Here is a 15,262-nt window from a genome sequence, read left to right as displayed (position 1 = left end):
TCTCGGATGCTCTTTGTATGGTTTTGGTCCCCGAGCAAAGCACGCGCATATATAGAGAGAGAGGGGGAGGGAGGGAGAGTTTAGCATGTCAAAGTCTTGGATAAAATATTGGTCAATAGAAGGGAGTTTAGGAACACATCAGGTGCAAAGTCCACATGCTTATGCCCTACGTTTTTCAGGACATCATGCCCTACCAACTTGGGGGAAACAAGCAGGAGGTGCTAAAAATAGTTAATTTTTATGTGGGTTGGTTGCCCTTGTGTTTCCTTATTTTTTCCATTTATATTCTCTTGGGGGCTGCATGTTCTTGGCACGACAGCCGCTTCTTTGGTAATGATCGAAAAGCATATGCTGCGAAAGTCATGTGGGATTACCAAAAAGATCAAAGAAGCCTTGAACGTACCCTCGTTTTAGTTCCTTTGCCTTTTTCTGTAGGTGCCCCGCAGCCAAGACCCGACCCCTCTCCCTCAGCTAGCTAGCTCTACGTTGATGGCCGAGTCGTATCCCGAATCATTCAATTTCGATTTTTGGCGTGAGATGTGAGCAGAAGGTGAAGTTGTCGGATTTGTATAGACCTGCAAAGGTCTTGTGTCCATATGTGTGTATATGCACCTCTCTAATTTTTTGTGATTGCCTCTTCACAAGATTTATCAAAATGGGTCATAAACTCATTTCTTAATCAGTATTGGTAGTCCTGGTGGGTTGGGTTGTTACATGGGTCATAAATGGGTTTAGACCCAACTCTATGGGTCTTAAATGGGTTTAATATGGGTGTTAATATGAGTTTGCAACTTACTTAGACCCAACTCACCTCTATGACTCTCTCTCACCATCACTCGTTCTCATGTTCTCTCACTCCGTGTTTTCACATTAATTTGGACAAGAGTTTCCTAAATTTGATGAAATATATAAATGTTTTAGCAATATTGATCCAGTTGTATATGGGCATGTGTCATTAAATTTTTAATGCATGGAAATGGGTCAAATCGGAGTAAAAATGTGTCAATTTAGATCGGACTATTTTCGACCCGACCCGACCCGCCCGCTTCAGCAGGCATGCTCTTCACTACACATGGTGGATAACCTTAAAGAATAAGTTGAAAGCTGGATTAAAGAATATGTCGGCTAAGATGATTGTATTCAATGAAGCAAGTAGGAGATGATAGGATAAGGGAGTCAAAGGAGCAAGGATTGGCCTACCTCGACCGTGCGAAGTTGCTAACTTGTCCATGAACCTTGATGTTTATCCACGAAGCGAAACCACTATAAGGAGAAATGACACAACTTAATTGTATATGAATGAAATAAGCTACAAAACAATGAGATGTGGGTCGATCTTCATATACATCACGGAGGATTTTATTTCCGAGGAGTTATTCCGCCTTCTCACGTCACTTGGAAATTTGGTCTTCGAAAAAGGAAACTTTTTTATTTGAATGATTCCCATCTATCTAAGATAATCATATATTGGCCCACCGTCAAAAAAGCCCTAGATGTATTGTAATCGTGTCGATTTAGTCATAAATCATTTTTTTTTTTACCAATTGAGCCTTAAATACTTTGCATTTGTGTCAATTCAACTCTTCCGGCCAATTTTAGTCGAAACTCACTAGCGTGGCATGATTGGCGTTTGATGAGACAATTCTAATAATATGTTAGTATTTTTCCTTTTTTTTTATTTATCCGACGACCGTATGGAAGAAGAATGGAAGAAAAAAAAAAGAGAAAGAAAAGAAAAAATATTAAATAAATAAATTCAAAAAATATTAAAACACCATTTGGAAACCGCCACATTAGCGTTGGCCACGCCACGTCAGTGGTTTTCGGCCAAAATTGTCCGAGATAAGTTAATTGTCATAAATGCAAAATGTTTCGGATTGAAGTGGCAAAAAAAAAAAAAGGTATAGAACTAAATTTGGCACAATTTCAATAGGTGTAAGAATTTTTTTTGGCAATTATCCCAATTCGCAGCGCATTCCATAATTTTCCATTAACGTTCTTTTTTTTTTCATTTTCTTTGCGCTACACGTGTTCCAAAACCATCCGTTTTTATCGAGATTTCCAGGAAGTAGGCCTTCATTTTTCCGAAATCTCAGAAATTGAAAATAAGAGAAGGCATGTGATGGGAGAATTAGAGAGAGAGAGAGAGAGGAAAAATTGAAGTACTAAAGAATCTTGTAATGACACGTGTATGAAAGTGGGCTAATGGGCTATGAATCTATCTTTGGACAGATTTGGAAGCCCATAAGAGGCCCCATGAGTTCCTCCTCATCCGATGGCTTAAGCCCATAAGGCCGAGACTAACGCACACATGATTGGATTCTGGGTTTCACGAGGCCGACTTATTTCTGGATTAGACCTCGGTGAAGTCTGTTTTGCCTGTGATTTCCAATGTCCAATGTCTGAAAGCCGGTATCACTTGGAGGGAAGTAAGTTGTTCTGTCAACAGAATGATCACCACTGGCACATTGGCTGGCTGAGCATATGTGTTTGATCATCCATTTCTGCATTCTATACTGAACAAGAGCACCTCACCAAATCAATAGTTTTCACTTTCAAAGTCCTCTCAACGCGCGGATATCTGGAGAGTTGTCACTTGGGCATGTATTATGCTTTGTTCATCAGCTCGAGTGAGTGCTGGTTTGTCCCGGACTACGGAAGGTAAGGCCGGGGAGACAGACAACATGGGTGATCATTTGAATGGTGGGCTTATGGAGTCTTGAAGGAAACCGATCTCTACAACACTCTTCATATTCACCATGGCATTTTCACTTTCTTATTCGCAAGCTGTTAGGGACAGTCCAGTGTCCTGTACCATCAGTTTTAGCTACCTCTTTCTGTCATACAACAGATTTCTGTATACATCTGAAGCACTCTGATGGAGATTGAAATGTGCAAAGACTGATCTTATCTCCGTTCGTACTTACGTTCTGTTTGGTTTGAAGAAACAGGACAAATTCCGTCATTCTTGTGTTTAGTGCTAGCATGACTGGAGGAATCACGATCCCATTCCTCATTTCTTATAAACTTACAAAATTAGATACTTAAGAAGTGCAAAAATAAGTATTTTGAAGATTGATGATTACCAGGTAGAGTTAGGAATATCATCATTATTGATCAATATAGTAACCGAGTTCGTGATTTCATTCCATTCTATTTTACCAAACGCAGCATCACATGCCAAAAGATAAAAGAAAGAAAGAAAAGCAACCGAGTAATGTATCTTTAATTCTTGCCGATACCCCACATGTGGAAAATTTGATGGATGTCTCCAGCAAGTCAATGAATTCAAACATATATCTACGAGAGTTGCTTGAGCCAACTGAGGCTTTCATATTTCCTGATGTCCTCATAATTCTAGTAGGACCTCTGTAGAAACCTCTCTCGGAAGAGGTGGGGGCACTATGTTTTCTTCCGGTGCTTACTCTCATTATCTCAACGATGTTTTGGCAGATAGACACCGCCATGTGATCTCTCGTGGTCCTTGTCCCTCTAAGCTTGGCCCTGCATGCTGATTCCTCCACTCATCATTCATTCAAGTCAGCACAACAACGTTCCTATCATCTACTAATCTATATATACATGCACACACTACCCAGCATACCACCAACACAGAATCTCAAACTGCGCTCTCAAAGCTTCCATTTTTCATACTATCTCATTCCCATCCCTTGCAAGAAAAAAGAACACAACGTTTTCTTGAATACAGTTCTAAGACTGATGGCCATTCGCTTTCCCAAGATGGTTTCTGCTAAGAACGTGCTTCGCCGTATTCTTTCATCAACAGAAAATGCAGATGTTCCTAAAGGGCACTTCGCTGTTTATGTAGGAGACAAGCAGAAGAGATTCGTGGTACCAGTTTCTTACCTGAATCACCCTTCCTTCCAAGAGTTGCTTGGTCAGGCTGAGGAGGAGTTTGGATTCGATCATCCTACGGGTGGCCTCACAATCCCTTGCAGAGAAGAAGTCTTTGTTGATCTCACTTGCGGCATGTAGGCTGATTGTTTAGTGTAGAATCGCTTCTCGAAGGACATGATTGCCTCTATAGCATCACTAACAGGGATTATTTTGACCTGAGAAATGTGTAGATTGAAATTTGCTCAAATAGATGTGAAGTTTTGGTCTTCAAAGTCAATATTATGTTTGCGATCATCTTCGTTTGATCATTGATTTGCGTGCTACGGTGGTCATGTTCCTCGTCAATTCACCTTGAGGATTCATGAATGTATGCAGTGGATCCATCATAAAGATGTAAAAACTAAAAATGCCATCTGAAGAGGAAACTGATGCTACATCACATGAATATAAAATTGAGCTCAACAGAGTTGGAAACAAATTTTATGTAAATTTCTTGATACAGATTGGTTTCAATATAGATATAGCTGCATTAAATCTATTTTTCTATTCCCAGTAATAAAAATAAAAATGTCAGCTCTGCTATTACAGTATATCTTGAACATGGTCTTCCATAATCTTCTTAAACTATGCTACATCGTTGAGAGGAGCTTAGACAATTGATGCTTGACAAACTATCGTCTTTCTATTTAGATGCTTGCTGTCGGTGGTTCAAATATCCACCTGCACAAAATAACCAGAGGTGGGGAACACTTCACACGAGCTTCATAGTTATGTCTGTCAACTTGCAAATTGATGAAATGATGCATCAAGAAATCAAGACCTAAACACAGGGAGTGATTCTTTGTATTATGCCCCCATTTGCAGACCCCAGCACATGCCAAGTCTTATTTCAGCTTCTCTAACTACCGGTTGCAATCATATCTTGTCTGCAGCATACTTGCTGCAACCATTTAGTCCTATTTTTCCATATGCTAATAAGTGATAATTTCATGATTTGGTGTAGGCTAAAGTCTACCGTTTATACTAACAGATTATGTGTCTTGTTGCTGCAATGAGCATGAGCAACTCCCACTCATCATATCTGGTCATTTTTCTAACCAGAATAACCAAAAGGTAGATACATACCCATACGTTCTTAAGCAAATCAATATGGATAATAGACAAATATGATTACCGGCTAATTTTATGATTTTTATCCATCTGAAGCGCACAACATTTTTAAAGCGCCATGTATCTTTCAAGCAAGGGAAAAAAGGGGATGCCTTGAAGCCTAGATAGGATTCTAGTTTGGCAGAGAACTGCTTGTAATTAGGGGAGACAAACGGGCAGGCCCCCGGTGCAGTACATTGTACCGAGCCACGCCGGAAAAGCCCGACATATAAGGCATCGTGCAGTGCCCGAGGCCATGATTTCTATCTTTCTTTTAGTGGCCAATATTTGCGGATAAGCATCCCAATCCCTAGGCCCCAATGTGGGAGGGATGTCATTATTCCTGATACAAATGGTTTGTTAGGAGGCCTCTCCAACTAACCAAGAGGCTGTTCACATCAACCACAATCTATTAAGAATTTGAGTGGGACCTGTCAGGATTCTGTCTTCAAGAGATATGGGGTATGATGTTTGCTCCAATATTGAGCTCTAAACTTTGATGAGGTTTGGCAGACATTAACATGTGAACTCCAGGCAGTCATGTCTCTCATTTGGCCCTATATGCTGAAACCTCTCATCACTCATTCAGCTTAGCAGATAAACTCATATGCCATCCACTCACCCTATATATACATTACCAAGCAATTGCTTCTGCAATGATATCAGGTTTCACATTTCTTCCTATTTCCTTCCAGGGAGCGGCCTAGCATCTTTCTCAAAGTCTTTCTCTTGAAGAAGTTTTCAGACACATGATCATGGGGATCCGTTTGCCAGGAAAAAAGTTGCGGCGGTCTCTATCTGGTCACAAAGAAGTGAATTCAGCGCCCTTAGACGTTCCAAAGGGGCATTTCCCAGTTTATGTAGGAGAAAACCAAAAGAAGAGATTCGTCATTCCTCTGTCATGCTTATCTCGGCCTTCGTTCCAGGACCTGCTGAGTCAAGCTGAGGAGGAGTTCGGCTTCAATCATCCAATGGGAGGCCTCACGATTCCGTGCAATGAAGAAGTTTTCCTCAACCTAATAGATGGATAATCAGTCCTGACTAGAGAAATCCTAGATAGATTAGTCGATACACTTGACACAATTTTGTAAACAAATTTTACAAACGGTATTGATTTTTTCCCCTCTTGTTCTAGGGAGTATCGGTTTAAGGAGATAGACAAATGTACAGCTGAAGATGCAATTTCAATCAATAACATAAATGCCTATGAATATGCGGATATCTGGTTTTCCTAGTGATCCATTCGTCCTTTTGGTAATCACTTTGTTGAAAGCAAAGAAATTCAGTCTCTGGATACCTACCACATTACCGATCGATCTTTAGTGTGATTAGTTTGTGCTAGAAGCACTCTTGTTTCGTCCTCTTGGACAATGGTTCGAAGTAAAAAAGTCTACAGGACTTGTTTTTATGTGCCACTGTCCGGAGTTGTGGTAATCATTGTATTTCTTACCACAACCGAAAAGAGAATTGGTGTATGACAAGGAATGGAGACCAAAAGGTCGATTAGATCTATTACAAAACAAGTGAATAAACTGAAGGGCTAAAGAATAGATTGCAAAGTGAAGTCTGCATCTCCATCGAAATTGTTCCCTCGCGAAGTTTACAGGGCTGTTGCATCTAGATTTAGCTGTTACTTTCATTTTTGCCACTCTTAACTGCATATAAGCTATGAACCAGCTGGCTGGATCTTGTAATCTTTCCACAAAAAATCAGCAGACAACAGCAAATTGTAGGCAAATGTTTTGCCTGCCCTCTCGACTTTTCGCTTTTGAAGGCCTGAATCTATTTTTTCGTCTGATCCAGTACATGTTTTCGTATAGACCATTGATTGATTCGGGGCGAAGTACAGAAAATTGAGAAACTAGGACGCAAATTGTGGCCAATGGACAGTATTAGATTAGATCCAACAATTGTTATACCGTCAATACAAGGCTTGTATTATCCGGGGTGTAATATCCCACTTAACTCAACCTCATATTCTTCACAAAACAACCACCCATGATATTAAACCACTGCCAAGCAATGTATCGTTTTCAGGTGACCCTACTACTCATGTGGCGATATTGGCTAATGTCTCAAACATGTTAGTTGGTACAAGTGGTAAGCCGTCCCGCCAAATTTTAACAAGAGGCTCCCACGCCACCGCTCTCTCCAGGAAATTATCATGGCCTGTATTAAATGTTCTGAAGTGGGGCTCTCTTTCTTCAGTTTCATTCCTGAAATGGACGTCGTTAGTTCATTAGCTGGAAAACAATACCATGTGACCTCTCAAGTGTTTATGTTTATTACCAGGGCCATGCATGTTAGATGACTGTTCCTCCACATCTATATAAGTAGAACTTATCGACGAGTTCTACAAGCAACATAGAACTGAACAATTCACATTCTCCAGTCAGAGAGATAGCAATACAGTTAAGGGTCAATCTTGTTGTCTCTTCTCCAAAAGTTCACAAAGAAATATAGTCATGGGAATTTGGTTGACCGTTGTCACTCTCGCTAAGCAGATTCTTCGAGGATCTTAATTCACTGAAAAGCAGGCAGTTCTAATGGCCATAGGTGTGCCCATGGGCTACTTTGCAGTTTATGTTGGAGGATCCCGGAAGCGGAGATATGTAGTTCCAATCTCTCATTGAACCCAGCCTTCATTTCAAGACTTGCTAAGTCAAGCTGAAGAAGAGTTTGGGTTCGATCATCCGATGGGTGGTCTTAGGATTCCTTGTGAAGAAGAAGTTTTCCTCGATCTGACTTTCTCACATGAACAGATCGTGAGACGCACCAAGACAGATCATGGAACACATTAGGTTCTGTTTTGAAAATAGAAGTGACCAGTTTGGTGTAAAATTTTTGGCTGCTTTCAGTTCGGAGAAAAGAAAATGTAGAAATGTACAGTATACTGTCAATGATCATTTAGGATGAGCAGCTTCAGTTTCTTTAAGTATGTTCCACCACGGCATCATTTAGATCTGAGTTGCTTCATCAGTTTTTAATAAATCAAGAAGACAGTATGTGTATTATGTGATGAACGAAAAAGATATAATCTGGACATGAAATTCCTATCGTATAGCAGAAGAGTAAATCGTTCACAATGGGGTCTGCATTTGTTACACTATTGATGAAGTTATCTTGCCTGAGGAAGGAGAAAAATGGCGCCTACTCTGTGTCCGGATTTCCTACTGAAAAAGATGATGCGATTGGAGCTCTTCACATATCCTAAATTCCGACAGCAGAAAATAAAATGTTTTTCTTACGTAAAAAGTCGGTCGCTCGGCATATGCTGAGATGTCATCAACCTGGCTTTTTTTTTTTCCTCCTGAGAAAAGTTGCCTGACAAAATTCCTCTGTTTGTTGAATAATTTTTCAGGTAAAATGTTGAATAATTTTACTCTCAATGCTCGTGAACTTGTCGATTCACTAGAATGTGAATAATTTTTTGGGTCTCATGGAGCAGATCCATTCACATTCATTCAGTAGGTCATGCAAACAAAATATCAGCCAACATGACAATTTGCCCTTGACTTACATTGCAGGCCCCTTATTGACAGCCTTCAAGGGTACGCAATGCGAATAGCATTTATCTACTCGGTAGAGACGGTGGTGCAAAAAATGTCATCCAGAAAGTATTGCCCCTCTTCTGGAGCAGTTTCTCTAGGGAACCAGGGGCTACCACTGTGTAATATTGTCCGCTTTAGGCCCACTGGCCCTCACGGCTTTAAAACAGGTTACAGAGAGTCCCAAGCCTTATCAACTAGCCCAGGACTCCCCCCTCGGCGATGTGGGACAAGAGACATGCCCTTAGCCTCGCCCCTCGGTTGTCCAGGCTAGAAGCGCAACCTCCCCTGCCATCCCTCCCGCAGCCGGGGTCTGGGTCGTCACAATTCCCGTGTCTTTCAGTGAGTCATCTATTAAGGAGAGCCCGCTTGCTAAAAACTAACATTTACCAGGAGCTGAAGCAACTTATATTCATTCGGTGACACAATTGGAATAGCAAAAACTAATTCCTGTCTACATCTGTATCTAGTTTCTGTATGTAATTCAGGAGATAGTGGGCACCAAATTAAGCAGACAAACTTTGCCCAACATTATGCATATCTATTCTCTGCAATAGTGAGCAAAAACATGGTCAGAAATCTTAGAGATGTTCCGGACCCATGTATCAGAGGGCCTCACAGTTACATCAAGATCGACTACTCAACCTGTGCCTTCGAATTTGTAGGTGGTTTTCCATTGGCTTGCGAAGAGAAAGGACACTATGTACCTCAACCGCTAGACACCACACAGATTTTCAGAGGTGGGGAACACTTCACATGAGCTTCATGGTTATGTCTGTCAACTCACAAATTGATGAAATGATGCATCAAGAAATAAAGACCTGCAGCATACTTGCTGCAACCATTTAATGTAATTTTTCCATATGCTAATAAGTGATAATTTCATGACTTGGTATAGGCTAAAGTCTACCATTTATACTAACAGGTCATGTGTCTTGTTGCTGCAATGAGCATGAGCAACTCCCATTCATCATATCTTGTCATTTTTCTAACCAAAATAACCAAAAGGTAGTTCATAAATCCTTACGTTCTTAAGCAAATCAATATGGATAATAGACAAATATGAGTACCGGCTAATTTTATGATTTTTATCCATCTGAAGCCCACTATAGTTCTAAAGTGCCATGTCTCTTGTGAGCAAGGGAAAAAACAGGGGGATGTCTTTAAGCCTAGATAGCATACCAGTTTGGCAGAGGACTGCTTATAATTAGGGGAGACAAACAGGCAGGCGCCCAATGCTGTACATTGTAGCGAGCCGTGCCGGAAAAGCCCAACATGTAAGGCATCGCTCAGTGCCCGAGCCCATGATTCTATCATTCTTTAAGTGGCCAATATTTGCAGATAAGCATCCCAATCCCTAGGCCCCAATGTGGGAGGGTTGTCATTATTCCTGATACAAATGGTTTGTTAGGAGCCCTCTCCAACTAACCAAGAGGCTGTTCACATCACCCACAATCTCTTCAGAATTTGAGTAGGACCTGTGAGGATTTTGTATTCAGGACATGTGGGGCAGTATGTTTGCTTCAGTAATGAACTATAGAGTTTCATGATGTTTGGCAGACATTAACATGTGAACTCCAGGCAGTCATGTCTCTCATTTGGCCCATATGCTGAAACCTATTATCACTCCTTCAGCTTAGCAGATAGACTCACATCCCATCCACTCACCCTATATATACATTACCAAGCCATTGCTTCTGTAATTGTTAGGAGCCCTCTCCAACTAACCAAGAGGCTGTTCACATCAACCACAATCTCTTCAGAATTTGAGTAGGACCTGTGAGGATTTTGTATTCAGGACATGCGGGGCAGTATGTTTGCTTCAGTAATGAACTATAGAGTTTCATGATGTTTGGCAGACATTAACATGTGAACTCCAGGCAGTCATGTCTCTCATTTGGCCCATATGCTGAAACCTATTATCACTCCTTCAGCTTAGCAGATAGACTCACATCCCATCCACTCACCCTATATATACATTACCAAGCCATTGCTTCTGTAACTGTATCAGAATTCACATTTCTTCCTATTTCCTTCCAGGGAGCGGTACAGCATCTTCCTCAAAGTCTTTCCTCTTGAAGAAGTTTTCAGACACATGATCATGGGGATCCGTTTGCCTGGAAAAAAGTTGCGGCGGTCTCTATCTGGTCACAAAGAGGTGAATTCAGCGCCCTTAGACGTTCCAAAGGGGCATTTCCCAGTTTATGTAGGAGAAAACCAAAAGAAGAGATTCGTCATTCCTCTATCATACTTATCTAGGCCTTCGTTCCGGGACCTGCTGAGTCAAGCTGAGGAGGAGTTTGGCTTCGATCATCCAATGGGAGGCCTCACGATTCCGTGCAATGAAGAAGTTTTCCTCAACCTAATTGACAGATGATCAATCCTGACTAGGGAACTCCTAGATAGATTAGTCGATACACCTCACGCAATTTTGTAAACAAGTTTACAACCGGTGTACATGTTTCCCCTCTTGTTTTAGGGACTTCCAGTTTAAGGAGATAGACAGATGTAAAAATTGATGATGCATCTTCGATTAATAACATTAATTCTTATGAACATGAGGATATATGGTTTTCCTAGTGATTGATTGGCCCTTTCTGGTAATCACCTTCAGCTGGAAGCAAAGAAATTCAGTCTCTGGTTACCTACCACATTACCAATTGATCCTTAGTGTGATTAGTCTGTGCTAGAAGCACTCTTGTTTCCTCCTATAGGATTATGTGAACTGACGAAGAAAATAAGTCTGTAAGACTTGTTTTTATATGCCACTGTCCTGAGTTGTGGTAATCATTGTATTTCTTACCACAACCTAAAAGAGAATTGGTGTATGACAAGGAATGGAAACCAAAAGCTCAATTAGATCTGTTATAAATCAAGTTAAAAACTGAAGGGCTAAAGAATAGATTGCAAAGTGAAATCTGCATCTCCTTTGTTGATATTGTTCCCTCGTGAAGGTTACAGGGCTTTTTTCTTTTTTCTTTTTTTGGGCTATCAAGGTCACAGGGCTGTTACATCTAGATTTTGCTGTTACTTTCAAGTTTGCCACTCTTAACTTCATATAAGCTATGAACCAGCTGGCTGGATCTTTGTAATATTTTCCATAGAATCAGCAGATTACTAGTCTGCGACACGACAAAATTGGAGGGAAATGTTTTTCCTACCCTCTCGACTTTTGGCTTTTTTAGGCCTGAATCTCTGTAATTTCCTGTTTTTTTCCCCAGCATTTTAATTTTTGTCTAATCCACTACGTGTTTTCTTATACACCCATTGGTTGATTCGGGGGCGAAGTACGGCAAATTGCGCAACTAGGACACAAATTGTGGCCAACGGACAGAATTTGATTAGATCCAACAATTTTTATACTTTCAATACAGGACTTGTATTACCCAGGGTGTAATACGCCACTTAACCGAACCTTATATTCTTCATAAAACAACTATCCCATGATATTAAACCACTTCCAAGCAATGATCATTTTCAGGTGACCCTACTACTCATGTGGCGATATTGGCTAATGTCTCAAACATGTTAGTTGGTACAAGTGGTAAGCCGTCCCGCCAAATTTTAACAAGAGGCTCCCATGCCACCGCTCTCTCCAGGAAATTATCATGGCCTGTATTAAATGTTCTGAAGTGGGGCTTTCTTTCTTCAGTTTCATTCCTGAAATGGACATCGTTAGTTCATTAGCTGGAAAACAATACCATGTGACCTCTCAAAGTGTTTATGTCTCTTACCTGGGCCATGCATGTTAGATGACTGTTCCTCCACATTTATATAAGTAGAACTTTTCGACGAGTTCTACAAGCAACATAGAACTGAACAATTCACATTCTCCAGTCAGAAAGATCGCAATACAGTTAAGGGTCATGTTTTCTCTTCTCTAAAAGTTCACAAAAAAATACAGTCATGGGAATCTGGTCGCCCGTCGTCGCTCTCGCTAAGCAAATTCTTCGAGGATCTCTACTCACTGAAAAGCAGGCAGTTCCAATGGCCATGGGTGTGCCCAAGGGCTATTTTGCAGTCTATGTTGGAGGAACCCAGAAGCGGAGATATGTAGTCCCAATCTCTCATTTAACCCAGCCTTCGTTTCAAGACTTGCTAAGTCGAGCTGAAGAAGAGTTTGGGTTCGACCATCCGATGGGCCGTCTCAGTATTCCTTGTGAAGAAGTTTTCCTCGATCTGACTTCTCACATGAACAGATCGTGAGACATACCAACAAGACGGAACACATTAGGTTCAGTTTTGTAAATAGAAGTGACACCTTTGTTGTAAAATCTTTGCCTACCTTCACTTCGGAGAAAAGAAAATGTGGAAATGTACAGTATATTGTCCATGATCATTTAGGATGAGCAGCATCAGTTTCTTTGAGTATGTTCCACCATATTTTTTGGCATCTTCTATATCTGAGTTGCTTCATCCGTATTTATTAATTCAAGAAAGTACTATATGTATTATGTGATGAATGAAATAGATACAATCTAGACATGAAACTCCTATCTTATAGCAGAAGAACAAATGGTTCGCAATGGTGGTCCGCATTTGTTACACTGTCGATGAAGTTATCTTGCCAGAGGAAGGAGTTAAATGGTGCCTACTCTGTGTACGAATTTCCTACTGAAAAAGATGATGCGATTGAAGCTCTTCGCATATCATAAACTCTGTTAATCTGTTGGCTTCTGGCCACCGATGATGCTTGTGGACAGCAAATAATGATGAATCTTTTGCACATGTTCCATGGCATACTAACTTATGCAGTTAACGAAAACAGAAAATAAAATGTTTTTCTAACGTAAAAAGGTCAGTCCCTCGATGTAAGCTGAGATGTCATCCATCTGGCTTTTTTTTCTTTTCTCCTGAGAAAAGTTGACTGACAAAATTCCTCTGTTTGTTTAACTGAAGAGGGTGAATGATCTAGAGGTACAGATCTAGATTGGAAAGATTACTTAAGTTAGGAGATTAGGCACTTTCTTTACCAAGTGAGTTGAGGATGACACTTACCCAAATCATGCTTTTTCCAGGCTATTCCATCATATTATCAAGTGTCATTAGTGCCTCCACCAGTTGGGCAGAATTCAGTTGTGACAAATTCTGGTCCGACAGAAGATTTCTCAATAATCATGTGATACTTCAAGTAACCTGCACCGATTAATCTTCAACTTACCCTCCAGCCAGCTTCATTTTAGGCCAATGTGGATCTGCTTCTGCATTTAGACGAGGACAACCTCTAAGTCACAGGCAAATGCGAAAATATATATACAAATAAAGTATGAATAAAACAAAAGAAATGATATGGTTGTGAAATACCAAACTGCTTTGCCGGCCCTTGAGTTTTAATTATTAGTTAATGTTGAATGTTTCCATCTCAGATATTGACAAATTGATGAGAGCGACCTCCGGGGTTATGTCCTTGTAATTTTGGCTTGTTCAACAGATAAGTCAATGATTTTGAAGGCATGGCCAAGGACCAAGCATCCAGAGCTCTGAGTAGAGCTAATTCTGAAAAACTTTTAAGAATTCCTCCCTCTGTTTCAGAGATGATTCTCCATAAATTGCAAGTTCTTTTCTTCTTCTTTTTTGTATCCACCCTTCTCGTCTTTCGGGTGGTCTCTTGCACAAGTTTCTTATGCCAGATGGGGTAGGCCATAGAGTGCACTCTAACAAAAAATGGAAGTCTCAATCAATACCAAAGTCCCTGGTGATGAGTAGGAAGACGGGACCATGTGAACCTTCAGGTGAATATGTCTCTTGCTCAAAGATCTCTCAGCTAGCAAAAACATTTCTTTCTCCATCAAAGAATTTGCCATCTCCTTCATTTTCTCCGGGGAACATGTGGCCATTCTCTGGTTAACTATTATGCATGCCAAGCAGATCCTTGGCCAATCTCTTCTCATTGGCAGAGAAGCGGTCTCAGTCCCAAAAGGCTACCTTGCAGTCTATGTTGGACAGAGACAGAAGAAGAGATATGTAGTGCCGGTATCGTTCTTGAATCAGCCTTTGTTTCGGGACTTGCTCAGAAAGGCAGAGGAAGAATTTGGCTTCGATCATCCTATGGGCGGTCTCACAATTCCTTGCACAGAAGACACATTCATTGCCCTCACTTCGTGGTTGAGTCAATCGTGAGAGGAGATAAACAAGGCAAAAACAAATTTGTGTAATATGAGATGCTAATCCCATGTACAGTCCTTTGATGTATTTCTGTAGCAACCTTATACTAAATGCATCCATTCAAAAGAGATCAATGGAAAATTTGCTCTTTCAGTCATTTGAACTGCAGAAGTGAGAAGTCACTCAATTCCAATTTGCCAAGCACTTAAGGTCAAGCGTTATTGGGCAACGTGTCCGTCTGCAATCAGTTTTCAGCGGATGCAGCCCACATAAATGCAAATCAAACATCACAACAGCTAAAACTTAAGGATTTTACTGTTGGACTATGGATGGTACTGATGTCTATAATCATATCTTCTGATAGAATATTACATTCTTTTAAAGGAGAAGTCATACACAAAAATAAATCTAGACAGAAGATCCTAATGAGGAAGTAAAATGTCCATTAAGGCAGCTGGATTTTGCTCCCTGCGCTCATGAACTTGTCGATTCAGTATAATGGTGAATAATTTTTCGGGTCTGCTTTCACGCAGATCCATTGACATTCATTCAGTAGGTTGTGCAACCAAAATATCAGCCAACATGACAATCTTCCCTTGACT

The 15,262-nt window shown here is 40.6% G+C and overlaps 3 protein-coding genes across 3 annotated transcripts; all 3 read left to right on the top strand.

Annotated features, from left to right (window-relative positions):
• The first annotated feature begins 3,404 nt into the window (after positions 1-3,404).
• LOC115735690 (auxin-induced protein X15-like) lies at positions 3,405-4,132 on the top strand. Its single transcript, XM_030667071.2, has one exon. It carries the CDS (start codon positions 3,583-3,585, stop codon positions 3,994-3,996), a length of 414 nt encoding a protein of 137 aa, XP_030522931.1. The 5' UTR covers positions 3,405-3,582; the 3' UTR covers positions 3,997-4,132.
• A 6,402-nt stretch (positions 4,133-10,534) lies between these two features.
• Positions 10,535-11,135, top strand: LOC115735696 (indole-3-acetic acid-induced protein ARG7-like). Its single transcript, XM_030667077.2, has one exon. It carries the CDS (start codon positions 10,651-10,653, stop codon positions 10,930-10,932), a length of 282 nt encoding a protein of 93 aa, XP_030522937.1. The 5' UTR covers positions 10,535-10,650; the 3' UTR covers positions 10,933-11,135.
• A 3,110-nt stretch (positions 11,136-14,245) lies between these two features.
• LOC115735697 (auxin-responsive protein SAUR21-like) lies at positions 14,246-14,817 on the top strand. Its single transcript, XM_030667078.2, has one exon. It carries the CDS (start codon positions 14,409-14,411, stop codon positions 14,673-14,675), a length of 267 nt encoding a protein of 88 aa, XP_030522938.1. The 5' UTR covers positions 14,246-14,408; the 3' UTR covers positions 14,676-14,817.
• The last annotated feature ends 445 nt before the right edge of the window (positions 14,818-15,262 follow it).

Source organism: Rhodamnia argentea, chromosome 11 (assembly GCF_020921035.1).
Source record: "Rhodamnia argentea isolate NSW1041297 chromosome 11, ASM2092103v1, whole genome shotgun sequence".
Classification (NCBI taxonomy): Eukaryota; Viridiplantae; Streptophyta; class Magnoliopsida; order Myrtales; family Myrtaceae; genus Rhodamnia; species Rhodamnia argentea.
Note: the sequence above shows the minus strand (reverse complement) of the source record. Positions and strands in the feature narration are given on the sequence as shown.

What these genes read in the sequence shown, in the direction of transcription:
- LOC115735690 (XM_030667071.2), top strand. Translation starts at nt 3,583, where the DNA reads ATGCACACACTACCCAGCATACCACCAACACAGAATCTCAAACTGCGC.
- LOC115735696 (XM_030667077.2), top strand. Translation starts at nt 10,651, where the DNA reads ATGATCATGGGGATCCGTTTGCCTGGAAAAAAGTTGCGGCGGTCTCTA.
- LOC115735697 (XM_030667078.2), top strand. Translation starts at nt 14,409, where the DNA reads ATGCATGCCAAGCAGATCCTTGGCCAATCTCTTCTCATTGGCAGAGAA.